Here is an 18368-nt window from a genome sequence, read left to right on the forward strand (position 1 = left end):
GAAGGCAGCTCACAGCCTTTTGAGAATGGAGTGGAGTTTCCCTTTAAAAGCAAAATCTAGCCTGAAGAAATCATATGCATTAGAAGGGGAAGGTTAGATACCCTTTTAGGAGGAGCTAGAGGAGAGAGAGTCTTTTTACATAATTTTACATGTCACATGTCGGCAACGTAACATGCCAACATGACCTGTGTGCAAATCTCCTTAAAAAAAAAAAAATATATATACATAAAAAGGTGAACCAGCGTTAAAAAAATAAAAATGAAAAAAGTTTAGAGGTGCGCCCATTCAACTGATGCAATTGCATTTATGTTGCTTGACATTTACTAAGATTTTGGCCATGCAGGGAACAAGCGCATGTGAACGAGCGCAACAGCCGCTTGCGCATGCGCAGTGCTTACATGGATCTCACGCAGTTCTAAAATGTACTTGCAGGCACAAAAACTATATTACTTTCTTATAGTACTATGTTACTTTCTTATTCTATTTTGAGCATATTTGTTACTTGGGCGGTTGTTACTAAACTTCCTCACATCACCCCATAATATTGGGGCCTTCATCTTCTGTTAATATTGAATTAAAGATGCTATGTGCCATGACCATAGTGACGCGCAGATTGCATTCTCCCATGCGCCGAGATCGTTATAGTAAATGGGGGATTCGCGCTGTTTCCGGCGCACCGTTTCGTAAATATGAAAATGTGCGTTGCCCCTCTGATGGCACACGGCTTTCGTACATCAGCCCCCAAGTGTCATAAATAAACAAAAATTTGGGTTTCTGACAGATGCTAAACTTTAAAATAGGAAGAAGAAAAAAAAACCCCACCTAAAATACTGTAAACTCTAAACTACATATTAGCCGAATATATTACCAACATTAAATATTAAAAAGTTTTGTTTTTTTCAGCGGTGTAGTAGTTGCCCCCTACTTCTAAATGTGGTAGTGCAATACATGTTTAACAACTTAAGGACCTCCCTATAGCAGACTACAGGGCGGCTATTCCGTGCAGAACCACGTATATATACACACATGCGATTCTGCACTTCCGTCTAGGGGGCATGGGCCGCTTCTGCTGTGAAGAGTCACAGCGGATGCCGAACAATGGATGCCCGCCGGCACCCGTTGACCGGTGAGGAGAGACAAATGACAGATCTCTTCCTATGTAAAGAAGCCAGAGCTCCGTCCTGTCAGCAGGGGTGCAATAGATTTTCTTTCCCTGCAAAGCAGGGAATAAAATCCACTGCATCCCTTAGTGAATAAAAAACATCTCACACAGTGTACACAAAAACACTGGTTAGGCACAAATTTAACCCTTTGATTGCCCTAGATGTTTAACTCCTTCCCAGCCAGTGTCATTAGTACAGTGACAGTGCATATTTTTTTATCACTGATTACTGTATTAGTGTCACTGGGTCCCGCAAAGTGTCAGTATGTATCAGATTGTCCACCGCAATATCGCAGTCCCGCTATAAGTCGCTGATCGACGCTATTACTAATATAAAAAAATCCAGTGTATATATGCACAAAGTGTGTAGACACTATAACATTTGTGCAAACCAATATACACTAATTTTTTTACCAAAAATATGTAGCAGAACACATTTTGGCCTAAATTATTGAAGAAATTCGATTTTTTTTTTTTTATTGAATAGGTTTCATAGCAGAAAGTAAAATAGTTTTTTTTTTGGCTTTGCAAAAATTGTTGGCCTTTGCTTATAGTGCAAACCAAAAAAAAAAAAAAAAAAGTGGCGATCAAACACCACCAAAAGAAAGCCGCTCTATTTGTGTGTGGGGGGGGGGGGGATCCAAAATTTCATTTATGAACAGCGTTGCATGACTGCACAGGGGTCAGTTAAACTGACACCGTGCCGTATAGCAAAGGTCAAGCGGTTAAAATTTAATTATTATAGCCTGGGGATGGAATGGTGTTGCAGATTTAGAAAAGGTCAGCAGAGCAGTGTTAATTTTTTACGTCAAATTTCAATTTAGTTTTAGTCATAGTCTTAACTAAAATGCCATTTTAGTTTTAGTTGTATTTTAAATCGACTAAAATCTCCAGTACCAGCATTAATTTCAATGACAAAAATATTTTCATCCATGAAATTAACATTGCACAAGTGAAGAGGAGACCACAGGGGTATTGAAGATATCACAAGTGATTGGTTCAACATATGGGTGACGGTATTCCGCGCTTAGGAGAATAGGAACAAGGAAGGACTGCTGCCTCCCTAAAAATGAAAATCACCTAGGTGAAATCCAGTATACAGAAATTGCTATAAACAGGGGAATTGGCGCTGTCCGGCTATATGTGCATTAAATAATGATTCCTACAAGTGCAAGAAAAAAGGAGGCATACATGTAGAAAAAAAATAATAAAACAATTAGTTCAACATATGTTGATTATGAAGAATGAAAAATGCTCATTAATGCACCTATAGCATTTTTTATATATATTTTTGATACGTTTTTGTTGTGTAGAAAAAGCATCAAGAACGCATGTTAAACGCCCATGAAAGTGTTGTTTTTCTAGGGGAAGTGCCATAAGGGAAAGTGATTTGGAGGACATGATCTGCTTTGAGACGTAGTTAGGTTGTGGTGTGATATCAGTTATTTTTGAGAATTCTCAGCAAGATGAATTTGTATACTTTGATCTCTCCGACACTTGGCTTGGTCCAGCTCAACTTTACTGACACAAAAAGATTTGCCACTGGCAATAATGCTCAACGCCTCTGCTTCTACCTGGCACCATAAAATCATCCGCTTAAGTCCATATACAAAATTCGCTATACTTGTAGACAGGGCCAGTACAAGGCAGGGGTGAATCAATCTGCTGGAGGGGGCGCGCAGGTGAAGTGCCAGAAGTGTGCTTCACAGTACACATCAGCCGGCGCTGCCAATAGCCGCACGGTATAGTCCTCTGTACCTGACCTGTTACTGTAACGATGTGCCGCGTGCACTCCTGTACCCAGCACAAGCCTAGACACACCGCACCAGCTCTAACCTGTCAGCACTTCTTTCCCCCCTATGAAGGAGCTTCATAGTCCCGTCAGCGTGACGTCACTCACAGACCAAGGCGGGATGGGAGGAGCGTAGAGAGCTGCTGCCGAAGCTGCGACTGCCAAGGAGGAGCCAACAAAGTGTGCATCGCACAAAAGTAAGCACTAAGCAGAAGGCATTGCATTTGGCAATCCAATAATAAATTAACTGCCTGGAGCTGATTGAGGGAGGGGAAGAGGATGAGGGGGGGTGAATTATCAATGTGATTTTTAATTTCTGTAATATGCAGCGGGGGGGGGGGGGGGTTTGCAGGGGGGGGATTAATGTACTGCCGCTGTTCAGCCACTAATGCATCAGTGACCAATGGCAGTACATTAACACCTCCCCCTCCCCCCCATGCTGCATATTACAGAAATTAAAAATAGCATTGGTAAATTGTGATTATCCTCCCGTCCCTCAATTGGATCCAGACAGTTCATTTATTAATCTGCGGCAGATTAATAGATTAACTGTATGGATCCGATTGGGGGAGGAGACTGTCAGCAGATCCTGGCCAATGATTCATGGCCGGGACCTGCTGATCGTGAGAATACAGGGCTCTTTACTGACGGAAAGCAGGAAAAAGAACAAATCAATCTGCAGTAAAAAAGCAGCACACACAGGATACATAGTTGATTCTCACTATAAAGTTGCTGATCGCTGCCATTACTAGTATTAAAAAAAAAAAAGGAAATCCAGAATATATCCCATTGTAGGCATTTTAGCTTTCACAAAAAACAATTAATATACACTTATTTGTTACGAACAGCAGAATACATTTTATCCTAAAATTTATGAAGATTTTTTTTTTTAATAAAAGCTAACAAAACCAAGTGGTGTGAAAATACCACCAAAAGAAAGCTTTGTGTAAAAAAAAAAAAAAAAAAAAAAAAAAAGATATACATTTTGTTTGGGTACAGTGTTGTATGACCACGCAATTGCCAGTTAAAGTAACGCAGTTCCAAATAGCAAGAAATGGACTGGTCATGAAGGGGGGTTCTTTATACCCCGGGATGGCTCAGTTTGCCATCTTCGCCCTGGGCACTGCTTGTAGACATATCAGCTGATGCGTCTACAAGTATAGCGAATTTTGCATATTAGGCGGATGATTTTATGATAAAGCTTCGACACAAGTACTGCTTTGTGACTACATTCACCTTTATTTTATTTCATACGATAAAAAAAAAAAAAAAAACGTATTGTGGATAATGCACTAGGCCTCCACGCCACCTGTTTCCCTTTTGTGCTTTCAGTATTTTTCGGACTTCCCCAGTCTTTGGAAGGCAGAGAGGTGTGCACTATCCACATACTGCAATACTCTAATATAGAAGTCTGTCACCGTGTTGGGACTTGCTGCACAGTGCAGGAGATTGATCATTGTTGTTTTTCCTACCTGGCACTACTAATATTGCTGGCTTGACGCTTTTGTCCACACACATAAGCAAAATGGTGCTCTGTACAAGCAGGAAGTAGCGGGAGCTGTTCTGTTCTAGTTCTCTATTTCCCATAATATTCTGGGATACAGCAGCCTCTACTGTTTCTCTCCCAGTGCCCAGCTAACACTTTATAAAATGCTTCACCAACACTCTCTACTGAAATCAATAGGAGGGAGCTGGAAAAGCAGCTATGCCTCATAAAAAAGTGAAATGCTGTCTCATTTTTAAACACAACACTACTGCTCCTGTGTGAACAGCACTCTGTGGTGCCCATTGTAATATTCATGGCAGGCGTTGAAGGGTGGGTATGAGGCTTTAAAAATGCTGCTTAAACACATAGTACTGATGCAGGTGTGAACGAGCTCTAACCGTGATCAAAAGTGTCTTGACGCATTTCAAGCTACAGTCCTTAGTCATCAGATTAGAGTCCTATGACACCCTGCACATCATAGTAATACAGAGAGAGTGGCGCTGCATCAGAACACATTCAGTAAATGTAATTGTAAACGGCTCTTTGTGCACATACCCCCTCCACTCCTCCTTTAAAAAAGAGAAGTTCAACTTTTGTAACATGTTACACCCTGAATGAGTGTAACATGTTACAAATATACCAGCCCTCATACCCTCCGCTTTGGCAGCGAACAGGGGATCTTTTCCCCAGCTCGCTGCCGCAATGTTATTAAAAAAAAAACCCCACACCACACACAAAGCCGCATCATTCATGAACAGTGTTCTGTGAATGAATGGACTACAACTACAGACAGCCTTTGCAGCTGTCAGCTCGTAGTTCTCAATGAACTACCAGGGCACTGTTGAGTGCTGTGGTAGTTCATCGATTCTTCCTGTCAGTGTGAAACTGCATGTCCATACAAGGTACAGGCAGACAACTTACACTGACAGTCAGCAGGAGACTTGCATGGCATCAGCAGCCTGCTGATCATTGGTGCAATGCTTTCCAGGCTCCTAGGGGGAAAAAAAAAAAAAAAATAAATAGTAAATGCACATTTTTTTTCCCCCCTCCTTTACCTGCAAATAGATGTGCACTTTTTTTATAAGGTGAACATATCCTTTAACATTTACCTATTATGCCCCTTTTACTTCATTCAGTATTCTGGCCCAAGAATAACCTTGGGCCAGACTAAATCTACCCATTTCTACTCTCTGCTGCCTTCCTTAGTTTCCAATATTCACAAGCAATTGGGTTTTCAAACTAATTTTAGCATCACACTGCAAAACAGGTTGTGTTAAATACTTTATACATTTTTACCTCCGTCGTGTGAATGGCCATGGTGATTTCCACCATGTTGGAACACAAATATGCCAACGAGATTTACTAAGAACCCAAGGACGGACACTGGAAGCAGCCTTTCATGATGGACTTCTGGGGTATCCAAAGCTCGCTAAACAAAAACAGAACATAACATTTATACACCTAAAAAATTGAGGGCAGTACAGCAAAGAAAAGGTTTACTGAATCAAAGGGTTTTAAAGAGCAGCACAGTAAAGTCTTTTGTTGAGGCCTGTTTAAAGCCCAATTCCCATCTTTTCCTTTTTCAGAGGTCTTCAGACCACATGACATTAGGAGGACCTTCCTTTGCATATATTCCCCTGGGGAGTCCTCAACGGTGCAGAGTGTTGCTGGTGGGATTATGTAGAACACGAGAGCAGTACACCATGGTGCCGCCCAGAAACCCTGTACTCACAGTATGTCCTCAGTCTTCCAGTGCCCAGTGCCATTCACCTGAGAACATAAGCTGGTCCAAACCATTTCCTTCACCAACACATACAGCGGGTGTCAGCACTGTATGAACTGACTATAGTATACAGCACTGTGTTCTGCAGTGAAACAAGGACTTCCTGTCCACGTTCCAGAACAAAATAGAGTTGGGCTGAGTGCTGCTCAGCCATTCACAGAAGCACTGTATTTTCTGAACGCATATAGGGCTTCCTCGTATTGGCTGAGGTGGAGAGGTCGGTAGATAATTTCACGATATCCACCTGAACTAATCAAATAAATGGATTAGCCGTGCTCAGCTTGACTCAATTTTGTTCCAGGAGATAAAGACGGGAAGTCCCTGTTCTACTGCTGGTAACAGCACTGTATACTATACGTAGCTGAGGCTATATACAGGTCATACAGTGCTGACAGTTGCTGCATCTGACCGTGAAGGAAGTAGTTTGTTTGGACCAGTTTGGTCCAAACAAACTGTTTAAAAGTTCACTAAAACATGGAATTTGGTTTTAAATCCCTCAGATAAAGAACTGCTAATCTTACTTCAACATACCTCCACTCCTTCTGAGAAGATGAAAAATGCTGTGAAGATCAGGAACAGACCATTCACAAAACCTGCCAGGACCTCTGCCCGGACGTACCTGTAAGAAAATTACAGAGATGCATATAAAATGCTGTATACTTGGTACTGGCAGGAAGAAGTAGATGCCATTTAACATTAAAGTATTACTCTCAAAACGAATACACTGGAGGTTTGATTTACTAAAGGAGTATTGAGCTGTTCACTTAGCAAAAAGGTAATATTCACTTAGCTTAGTGAATGAAGTGAAGTTGTGCTGACCCCAATCACGTAAAAACAAAAGCCTTTCCATATAATTGAGTATTTAAATGGCAAGGCAACTTCACATTGTTCACTAAACCAGGGAAAAATTCACTTTGCTAAGTGAAAATGTTTTACTACTTTAGAAAAATTAATCCCATTGACCCAAATTATAAAAGAGAAGAAGAGGAGGAGGTTTACGTTCAAGTAGAATTCCAGGTTTCATGTCAGTTTAAAAAAAATTTGGGCCAAGCTGGCCCAAGCAAACAATTTCCACTTCTAAATGACATGACAGCTGCGTGAGCTGTAATAAACTATAGTAGCATTAGCTACATACAGTAGGAGCCATTCACACATATAGGACTCCAAAGTCGTGCCACTTTGGCTTTGACCAATGATAATGGACAACTGTTGCATGTATTACATTCAGGTGTGACTTTCATGCAACTTTTGAGGGTTAACATTGCAGTCTATGGCACTCAAATCACATGAAAGATGGACCAAAGTAGTGCAGGAACGACCCAGCTCCACTGAAATTAAAAGGGGGAATCTTAAGCAGCAGAAGTAAGAGAAAGTGTGTGATGGGAGACTCAAAATAGGTTTACACTAAGCCTCCAGTGGCAAGCATAGACAAAATATACAAAGTGTACTAACCACATTGCACCCAATTATTTCTTTAATTAACAGAGAACTATGATAAAATCTCAATATTCTCCTACAATATACACCAAACAGGATAAGCAAACTGTAGCAGGATCCGAACTGATGTATAAAGATCCTGTTTCCACTGCAAGGTTTTTCAAATATTGACACAAGTAGACCTCATTAAGGTGTGCTCTTCCAATTACAGCCTACATGAAAACTGTGGTACAAATTAAAAAAACAAACAGTCTATAACCTTAAAAATGTATTAAATATTAAAGCACAAAAAACAGCATGACTGTTGCAACTTGGATTTTGTTAACATGAGCCCAACAAGAACCTTAACTGTTTCCACACCAGCCGCCGCAGTTATACTGCTGCAGGTTGGCTCCCCTGCGCGAAACCACGTAGCTGTACGTTGGCTGCACAGCGGGGGTGCCGATGCTCTTGGCCGATGGTCGCGATGACCGCCAGTCACGAGCGATCATGACCAGGAGAGACAGAACAGTTACGAGTGTGTGTAACACTTCCCTGCTCTGTTCTGACAGGAGTGACAGATCGTGTGTTCCTATTAGCTAGGAACCACGATCCGTCACTTCCTCTAGTTAGTCCCTCCCCCTTCAGTTAGAATCACCTCCCAGGGAACATAGTTAACCCCTTTACTGCCCCCTAGTGTTAACCCCTTCACTGCCAGTGACATTTTTACAGTAATCAATTCATTTTTAAATCGCACTGATCGCTGTATTAATGCCAATGGTTCCAAAAATGTGTCAAAATTGTCCGATGTGTCTGCCATAATGTCACAGTCACAATAAAAATCGCAGATCGCCGCCATTACTAGTAAAAAAATGAAAATAAATATGCTATAAATATATCCCCTATTTTGTAGACGCTATAAACTTTTGCGCAAACCAATCAATATATGTTTATTGCGATTTTTGTTTACCAAAAATATGTAGAAGAATACATATCGGCCTAAACTGAGAAAAAAATAATTTTTTTTTTTTTTAAAAGCTAAAAGGGATATTTATTATAGCAAAAAGTACAAAATAGTGTTTTTATTTGTTTTCAAAAATTGTCGCTTTTTTTTTTTTGTTTATAGCGCAAAAAATAAAAACCGCAGAGGCGATCAAATATCAGCAAAAGAAAGCTCTATTTGTGGAAAAAAAAGGACTTAAATTTTGTTTGGGTACAACGTCGAACGACCGCGCAATTGTCAGTTAAAATGACGTAGTGCCGAACTGCAAAAAACGCTCAGGTCAGGAAGGGTTGAATGGAGGGGAAGATTTGGATGCCGCACACCGGATGTAGTCAAAAAACTTCACTTTATTGAAAAAATGGGATCATCAAAATAACAAGACTGTCATGCAGAAAGTACAGATAAGCTGACGCGTTTCGCACTCAGGACTGAGTGCTTACTCATAGCTCTCAGGTCAGGAAGGGGGTAAATTCTTCCGGGGCTGAAGATCACACCTTTCCATTTCTAGGCATTTGTAAGTAAGTTAATTTTTCTTGTGGACCAAACATGCTCTTAAGAGAAGTATGGGATTTTTTTTTTTGTTATCCCATAATCACACTTACCTAGGGGGATGCAGCATCAGTCCGATGCTGCATCTGTCCCCCGCTGCCTCTTCACTGAAAACCGAGCCACTGAAAATCACTGATAGCTCAGTTCTCTCACCTTCCCGAGTGGAGAGCTGCTGCCTGTCAATCAGCAGCTCTGCTCCTCCACGCTCACTGAAGTGCCGAGTTATGGAGGGGCAGGGAGCTGATCTTGGTGACGTCAGCAGAGAGCAGACTTCAGCCCGCTCTCTGCTGAAAATGGGTCACAGAAGTGCAAAACTAATTGCACTCCTGTGACTTATAGGAGAAGCCCACCCGAATGAGCTCAGACTAGGTTTCTCCTTTAATATGCTTTGCTGGCCACGGCGGAGAGGAATATATTTCCGAGTCGCTGTCTAAAAGAAAAAACCTGACAACTTAGAATGACAATCGCTAATTGTGCCAAGAACGTGTGCCAACAACTTTTACGAGACTGTGTAGGCCAGCGATATGCAATTAGCGGACCTCCAGCTGTTGCAGAACTACAGGTCCCATGAGGCATAGCAAGACTGACAACCACAAGCATGACACCCTGAGGCAGAGGCATGATGGGACTTGTAGTTTTGCAACAGCTGGAGGTCCGCTAATTGCATATCTCTGGTGTAGGCAAAACGGTGTTAAAATGCACCTGTGTCATGCATTTTTCATTACTAATAAAGTTTCAGCTGCATTTTACCCCTAGCGGCCAAGGGTTAATAGCGCCGTTTTGCGGCACTGCTTAAGCGCTTTGCAGGCGCTTCAGCAGCGCTGCCTATTCATTTCAATTGGCAAGGGCGGTGAGCGGAGCACCACTCCAAAGATGCTGCTTGCAGGACTCTTTTCCTGTCCTGCAAGCGCACCTCCCCAGTATGAAAGCACTCGGGCTTTCACACTGGGGTGGCTTGAGAGGCGCTTTACAGGCACTATTTTTAGAGATAAAAACGCCTGAAAAAGCGCCCCAGTGTGAAAGGGGTCTAAAAAGAGTAGTAAAGGCAGAAAGTTTTTTTTATCTTAATGCATTCTATGCATTAAGATAAAAAACCTGTGTGTAGCAGCCTTCCCAGCACCCCCCCCCCCCCCCCCATTTACTTACCTGAGCCCCATTCCTCCTGATTGGCTGAGACAGAGCAACGGCCCCACTGACCAACTGACTTTGACAGCCACGGGAGCCAATCAGGGGAGAGAGGGGGCGGGGCCAGGTCAGGGCTCCGTGTCTTAATGCATACATGGAGCTGTGACTCAATTTGGGTGCCCCCCCATAGAGAGCTGCTGGCTGAAGAGGCAATCAATAGGAGGGAGGGGCCAGGAGCAGAAAAGAGGAACCCGAGTAGAGGAGAATACGGGCTGCTCTGTGCAAAACCAAACTGCACAGAGGAGGCAAGTATAAGTATGTTATTTCTATTTATTGTTTTAAACAAGAGACTTTACAATCACTTAATAGCTGCAACATATATATACGTATTGTGGTCTTGTTAATTATGCTTTGCTGGCCATGCCAGAGAGGAATATATTTCTAAGTAGCCGTCTCAAAGAGAAACACAGGCAACTTAGAACGACAGTCACCAATCATATTTAAGTGCCAAGAATGTGTGCCAACATCTTTCTTTAGAAGACTGCTGCTATAGGAAAAGCTCTTTAAGCACAAGAGGGTATTGCATGACTTGATGACAGGTTGTATTTGGACACTGCAAAGGTTGTGATGGCGGTATAGAACTGACCAACAGGGAAACTAATCTTCAATAATAGCATGGAATGCCAAGCTGCGGTTTCTAACGTGAGCAAAGTCCTTTTTTGTATTAAGAGAGGTATGGACTCCAGAGAGAGATATTTTGCCCCCGTACAAATCATTAGCAAGACCTCATCTGGAATATGCAGTTCAGTTTTGGGCACCAGTTCTCAAAAACGATATCGGGGAACTGGAGAAAGTGCAGAGAAGGGCAACCAAACTGATAAGAGGCATGGAGAAGCCCAGATATGAGGAAAAATTAAAGGAACTGAATCTATTCCCTCTTGAGAAGAGGAGATTAAGGGGGCTATGGTCAACATGTACAAATACATAAGGGGTCAATATAGTGAACTTGGTGTTCAGTTATTCACTTTAAGGTCATCACAGAGGACAAAAAGGGACACTCTTTACATCTAGGAGGAAAAAAGATTTCATCTACAAATACGGAAAGGTTTCTTCACAGTAAGATCTGTGAAAATGTGGAATAGACCAGAGATGGTTCTGGCAAGCTCAGTAGATTAGGCCTGGATACTTTCCTAAATGTACATAACATAACCGGGTACTAACATTTATAGGTAAAGTTGATCCAGGGAAAATCCGATTTCCTCTTGGGGGATCAAGAAGGATTTTTTTCCCCTGCTATAGCAAATTGGATCATGCTTTGCTGGGGTTTTTCGCCTTCCTCTGGGTCAACTGTGTGTGAAGGATTGTGTACATGGGATTGTATTTTTTTTTTTTTGTTTTAACTAGATGGACTTGGTCATTTAATTCCAATAATACTGACAACATTAAAAAAAGACTACTGCTCTGGAGGCAGATTAAGGGAAGGTTAGCAAGAATAAGAATTATACACCAGAGATCCAGATTTTTGATAGTGGAGTTTGATGGGGCTTTGGGTGGCAAAACTTAAAGAAAGTAACTATGAAGGGCAAAAAGCCAATTAGAGAGATACATTTTCAGTATTCAAGGAACAGGAACAATGTACTGTATTTAACTTGATTTTATGTAATCCCTGTATTTCTTGGGTATTCTGTGTATGTAAAGTGATACAAATAAACCAAAATCTCAGGTTTACGCTCAGTGGGTGATAGATTAGAACACGTGTTAAATACAAGGCCCGTGGGCCAAATCCAGCCCTCGAGGATATTTCATGTGGCCCTCGCACCTCTCCTGCAGCTACGGAACCCCCTTTTTCTCCACCCTCACCTGGTCTCAGCAGGGGGACAGAACTCCTCGGCCAGATTTTGCGCTTCTTCATGTAGCCACAGAGATGCTTGTCTCTGCCCCCCGTTTCAGAAGCTGTCAGCAGAGAGGAATTTTATTGGAGACTGCTCAGACAGAACACCATGGCAGAAAAAGGTTCTATCTGGGCAGTCTCCAATAAAGTTTCTTGTGGATGATACCAAGGTGTGTAGCCCTCTTTTTCAGTCTTGCATCATCTACAAGAGTGTGAGTGGGTTCTGTGCCAGTCTGCAACTGCCCTTCACAGCTTAAAGCGGAGTTCCACCCAAAAGTGGAACTTCCGCTTTAAGCACTACTCGCCCCATTACATGCCACATTTGGCATGTCATATTTTTTTTTGGCAGGTATTTCCTGTCCCACTTCCTGCTTCGGTCTCCTCTCCCCCTAGGCGGCGACTCCTCTTCCCCTAGGAGGCCCCTCCCTCTCTAATCTTCTGGAACACGTCACAGGTCCCAGAAGATTACCTGGCTACTAAAAGAGTGCAGCATACGCCCGGCTGTGAAGCCGCAAGCTGTCACAAAAATAAACCACATGAACAGTGAGCCCCTATGCATAAACGCATTTCGCTGTTTTGCTTCGTCAGAGGAGATGATGATGGAAGGAGGAAGAGGAGGGAGAGGAAGAGGAAGAGGAGGAAGAGGGAGAGGAAGAGGAAGAGGAAGAGGAGGGAGAGGAAGAGGAGGGAGAGGAAGAGGAGGGAGAGGAAGAGGAGGGAGAGGAAGAGGAAGAGGAGGGAGAGGAAGAGGAAGAGGAGGGAGAGGAAGAGGAAGAGGAAGAGGAGGGAGAGGAAGAGGAAGAGGAGGGAGAGGAAGAGGAAGAGGAGGGAGAGGAAGAGGAAGAGGAGGGAGAGGAAGAGGAAGAGGAGGGAGAGGAAGAGGAAGAGGAGGGAGAGGAAGAGGAAGAGGAAGAGGAAGAGGAGGGAGAGGAAGAGGAAGAGGAGGGAGAGGAAGAGGAAGAGGAGGGAGAGGAAGAGGAAGAGGAAGAGGAGGGAGAGGAAGAGGAAGAGGAAGAGGAAGAGGAGGGAGAGGAAGAGGAGGGAGAGGAAGAGGAAGAGGAAGAGGAGGGAGAGGAAGAGGAAGAGGAGGAAGAGGAAGAGGAAGAGGAGGAAGAGGAAGAGGAAGAGGAGGGAGAGGAAGAGGAAGAGGAGGGAGAGGAAGAGGAAGAGGAGGGAGAGGAAGAGGAAGAGGAGGGAGAGGAAGAGGAAGAGGAGGGAGAGGAAGAGGAAGAGGAGGGAGAGGAAGAGGAAGAGGAGGAAGAGGAAGAGGAGGGAGAGGAAGAGGAAGAGGAGGGAGAGGAAGAGGAAGAGGAGGGAGAGGAAGAGGAAGAGGAGGGAGAGGAAGAGGAAGAGGAAGAGGAGGGAGAGGAAGAGGAAGAGGAAGAGGAGGGAGAGGAAGAGGAAGAGGAGGGAGAGGAAGAGGAAGAGGAGGGAGAGGAAGAGGAAGAGGAAGAGGAAGAGGAAGAGGAAGAGGGAGAGGAAGAGGGAGAGGAAGAGGAAGAGGAGGGAGAGGAAGAGGAAGAGGAAGAGGAAGAGGGAGAGGAAGAGGAAGAGGAGGGAGAGGAAGAGGAAGAGGAAGAGGAGGGAGAGGAAGAGGAAGAGGAAGAGGAGGGAGAGGAAGAGGAAGAGGAGGGAGAGGAAGAGGAAGAGGAGGGAGAGGAAGAGGAAGAGGAGGGAGAGGAAGAGGAAGAGGAGGGAGAGGAAGAGGAAGAGGAGGGAGAGGAAGAGGAAGAGGAGGGAGAGGAAGAGGAGGGAGAGGAAGAGGAAGAGGAGGGAGAGGAAGAGGAAGAGGAGGGAGAGGAAGAGGAAGAGGAGGGAGAGGAAGAGGAAGAGGAGGGAGAGGAAGAGGAAGAGGAAGAGGAAGAGGAGGGAGAGGAAGAGGAAGAGGAGGGAGAGGAAGAGGAAGAGGAGGGAGAGGAAGAGGAAGAGGAAGAGGAAGAGGAGGGAGAGGAAGAGGAAGAGGAAGAGGAGGGAGAGGAAGAGGAAGAGGAAGAGGAGGGAGAGGAAGAGGAGGGAGAGGAAGAGGAAGAGGAGGGAGAGGAAGAGGAAGAGGAAGAGGAGGGAGAGGAAGAGGAAGAGGAGGGAGAGGAAGAGGAAGAGGAAGAGGAGGGAGAGGAAGAGGAAGAGGAAGAGGAGGGAGAGGAAGAGGAGGGAGAGGAAGAGGAAGAGGAAGAGGAGGGAGAGGAAGAGGAAGAGGAGGAAGAGGAAGAGGAAGAGGAGGGAGAGGAAGAGGAAGAGGAGGGAGAGGAAGAGGAAGAGGAGGAAGAGGAAGAGGAGGGAGAGGAAGAGGAGGGAGAGGAAGAGGAAGAGGAGGGAGAGGAAGAGGAGGGAGAGGAAGAGGAAGAGGAGGGAGAGGAAGAGGAGGGAGAGGAAGAGGAGGGAGAGGAAGAGGAGGGAGAGGAAGAGGAGGGAGAGGAAGAGGAAGAGGAGGAAGAGGAAGAGGAGGGAGAGGAAGAGGAGGGAGAGGAAGAGGAGGGAGAGGAAGAGGAGGGAGAGGAAGAGGAGGGAGAGGAAGAGGGAGAGGAAGAGGGAGAGGAAGAAGGAGGGAGAGGAAGGAGGAGGAAGAGGAGGGAGAAAGAAGGGAAGAAGGAGGGAGGTGCCCACACAGGCAATGATGACGCTGCGTTAAGGAGGGGGAGAGGAGCGAGGCTTTGGGCAGCTGCATCGCTGCACCATGGGACAGGTGAGTGTCTGTTCATTGAAAAGTCAGCAGTTACACTTTTTGTAGCTGCTGACTTTTAATAAAACTTACAAAACGAGTGGAACGCTGCTTTAGGTCTTAAGTTATTACTTAAACCAGTAATAAATCGAGTGCAAAGGCAATTTAAAGCAGAGTTCCACCCAAAAGTGGAACTTCTGTTCGTTGCACTCCTTCCCCCCCTCCGGTGAGACAATTGGCACCTTTTGGGGGGGGGACAGGACACCTGTCTTTCTCAGGTATCCTGTCCACACTCCCGGGAGTCTCAGCCGCGGGCATTTGCTTCATCGCTGGGGCTCTCTCCTCCTTCCCCAGCCACCGGGCCAGTAGGAGAGAGGAGCAGAGCCTCACGCATGTGCAGTAAGGTTCCCGGCGTGAAGCCGTAAGGCTACACTGCCGGGTTCCCTTACTCGCAATGGAAGCGGCATGCACCCAACAGCTAATGGAATCATCAGCTGTGGTGCCGACATTGCTAGACCCCAGGACAGGTAAGTTTCCGATTATTAAAAAAGTCAGCAGCTGCAGTATGTGTAGCTGCTGGCTTTTAATTTTTGCCGCGGTGGGCGGCCCTCCGCTTTAATATGATAAAGAGTAGATATTTTACAGATACAACTGGCCCTTTGAGGGCAACTAGAATGCTGATGCGGCCCGCAATTACATTTTGTTTGACATCCCTAGAAAAACTAGAAAGAAAACCAAAATATTAATTTACTGCGTTGTTAAGGCTCAGTTCACACTGCTGCCATGTAAATTACATCAGTTTTTGAGTGCAATTGTGGTGCGAATTCACAGTGCAATTTGAAGCGAATTGAAGTCTATGGAGCACCGCACCAAACTCGCTCATGACCCTTTTTTTAGCCACATCAGAATCGCACCGCATTGATGTGAATGGCCTTCATTGAAAACAATGTTATTTCAAAGGACGTGCAAATCTACACATTGGGAACAGATCAAAAATTGCATCATATTTCACATCAATGTAAACCAGGCCTAAAAGTATTCTGCAATTCCTAAACCGTTAATGTGTTGTTTATATTATAAATATAGAAAGAGGGCACTCCTATGGCCACATCAGTTTTGAGAACTGATAAGGAGAGAAGGACTTTAAAGGCAACTTTGGAGGAGAGATATAAAAAAAATATATATATATTTTATTGATAACAATTCATAGAGCAATAGAACAAAAAAATAAAAAAAAGGAAATATGAAAGTTAAAAATATGTATCATATAATGGACGGGAGTATATGGCGCAAAAAATAAACCACATGAACTGTGAGCTCCTATGCATCAACGAGAGAGAGCTTCGTTTTATAATGAATGTAGAAGGGGCTGGCAAGTGTTTTTTTTTTTTTTAGCAACTTTAGACTATCCAGGCAGCACTGTCCCAGGACGGATGGCCTAACACCCCAACGGGTGGCTCCCGGGGCAGACCGCCTGATCCCCGCCCCCGTTGGTAAAACAGTATCGGTGTAGAACACGCAGGCATGGTTTGTCCTCTGTTTTCAGGGGAAAAAAAAGTGCATGTTACACGGTGATAAATAAATACAGTATATACTATACTGACAGACGCGGGTAGAGTAGAGCCGATCGGATGCTCTCCTGACAGGAGGGGTGTGTGCTTATTGTTTATCAGCGCAGCCCCCCCTCGGATTCCGCCCAGGACCACCAGGATGGCCATCCACACTGGACCACCAGGTATGCCCCCCTAGACCACCAGGGAAATGCAAATCTGTGCCAAGGCAGCTGCCAGTCAGTGCCCACTCACAATGCCTGCCAGTGCCACCAGGGATGAATGCCACATATCAGTGCCACCCATAAGTACCCGTCTTTGCAGCCTTTCAGTGCCCAGTGTCGCCCAGTGCCACCCATGAGTGCCCATCAGTCCCGCCTATCAATGCCCATCAGTGCTGCATATCAGTGCCCGCTCATCGGTGCCCATCAGTGGAGAAAACTTTTTTACTTTTACAAAATTTTATAACAGAAACAAAAGCAGAGTTTATTTTTTTCAAAATTTTCGGTCTTTTTTTTATTTGTTTAGCAAAAAATAAAAACCGCAGAGGTGATCAAATACAACCAAAAGAAAGCTCTATTTGTGGGAACAAAATGATAAAAATTCTGTTTGGGTACAGTGTAGCATGACCGCACAATTGTCATTTAAACAGCAACAGCGCAGAAAGCTGAAAATTGGCTTGGGCAGGAAGGGGGGGTAAGTGCCTAGTATTGAAGTGGTTAAAGTCCGATCTTGGGGCAGTTTCTGTCCTTCTCATCGTGTTTATATTATTAATTTATACTGCATTTTACAGATTCACATCAGTTCTAGCTCCTTTGAAAGCTTAGAGTCCAACGTACCTTGCAGAGTGACATATATGCATGCAGTCGGTACAGACAATTGTGATAGAAAAAACAGTAGATTACAGGATTTTGAGGAGAAACTGAAGCATGCAAATAAACTTATTACAAAACAGAAGAAGAGGAGCATACAAACTCCCAGGACTCTTCACCCAAATCCCTCAAGATAGCAATACAAATATCTTACCCATATGAGAAAGCTTCATTTGTTTTCCACCTGGATATTACAGAAGCAGCTAGGCCAGCTAACAATGCTGTACAGTCGAAAAACATATGGAAGGAATCGGAGATCAGACCTAAGCTGAAAGGCACAAAAAAGAAACCTGTTATTTCAAAATAAGGAATTACAGGAACATGATCTTTTTAAAAGGTTTTTTTGCCAATTATACTATGGTTCGCTCCCTGCAACACTAGATATTAGCTGTTCTTCTCACATTGCAGATCTATAGGTCAGCCAACCCAGTAAAGACAATGTACCCCCCTGTGTGGCCAACTCTTTATCCCAACACAGAGATGAAATGACTGCAGAGGCTATTACAAAATTCTCTACAATTTAAAAGTGGTTGTAAACCTCAGACATGAAATATGAACAAAGCATATACCTCTCTAGTGTGTACCAGAGCGCTAAGTTTAATTTCTGTCAGCTGCTTCGTTTCCTTTGCTTTAAGCATTAGTCACTTCTGATGGGTTTTCCTGACACCAAGAAAAAAAAAAAAAAAAAAAAAAAAAAATGGTGACAGGAAGGGTGCAGCCTGTGATTGACAGCCTCAGCTCCTGTGCTGTGTCCTTTCCCTCCAATCAGCTCTCCTCACTGAGTGAAACTTCAGCTCCCCACTCCCTATCTTTCAAAGCCAAGACATCCGGTGTAAATTTTGCACTTTGAATGAATGTAGGGGAAAGACAGCTGTAGATAAACAGGTACAACTTATGCCAGAGGATTTGTTTCATCTCTGTGTATTACCTGAGGCCAGTTACTTCACCGGGAATGTGTAAAGGTTTACAATCATTTTACCCACTTGCTGCCTGGGCAATAGAAACACAGCTACAGCGCAGCTTCCCGATTCTTTTCGCTGGGTATATGTAAGGTTTTGCACTAACATATTAAACATGGAA

The 18368-nt window shown here is 44.0% G+C and overlaps 1 protein-coding gene across 1 annotated transcript in view; it reads right to left on the reverse strand.

Annotated features, from left to right (window-relative positions):
* Window positions 1-18368, reverse strand: part of SLC30A7 (solute carrier family 30 member 7) — a 65613-nt gene that overhangs the window by 34460 nt on the left and 12785 nt on the right. Inside the window, exons 3-5 of the mRNA XM_073593028.1 lie at window positions 17443-17556; window positions 6755-6842; window positions 5737-5869 (exon numbers count right to left, since the gene is read on the reverse strand). Of these exons, the coding sequence (XP_073449129.1) occupies window positions 5737-5869; window positions 6755-6842; window positions 17443-17556 (335 nt within the window). The remainder of the gene's footprint in view (window positions 1-5736; window positions 5870-6754; window positions 6843-17442; window positions 17557-18368) is intronic.

The sequence above is a fragment of the Aquarana catesbeiana genome, linkage group LG07, assembly GCF_042186555.1.
Source record: "Aquarana catesbeiana isolate 2022-GZ linkage group LG07, ASM4218655v1, whole genome shotgun sequence".
Lineage (NCBI taxonomy): Eukaryota > Metazoa > Chordata > Amphibia > Anura > Ranidae > Aquarana > Aquarana catesbeiana.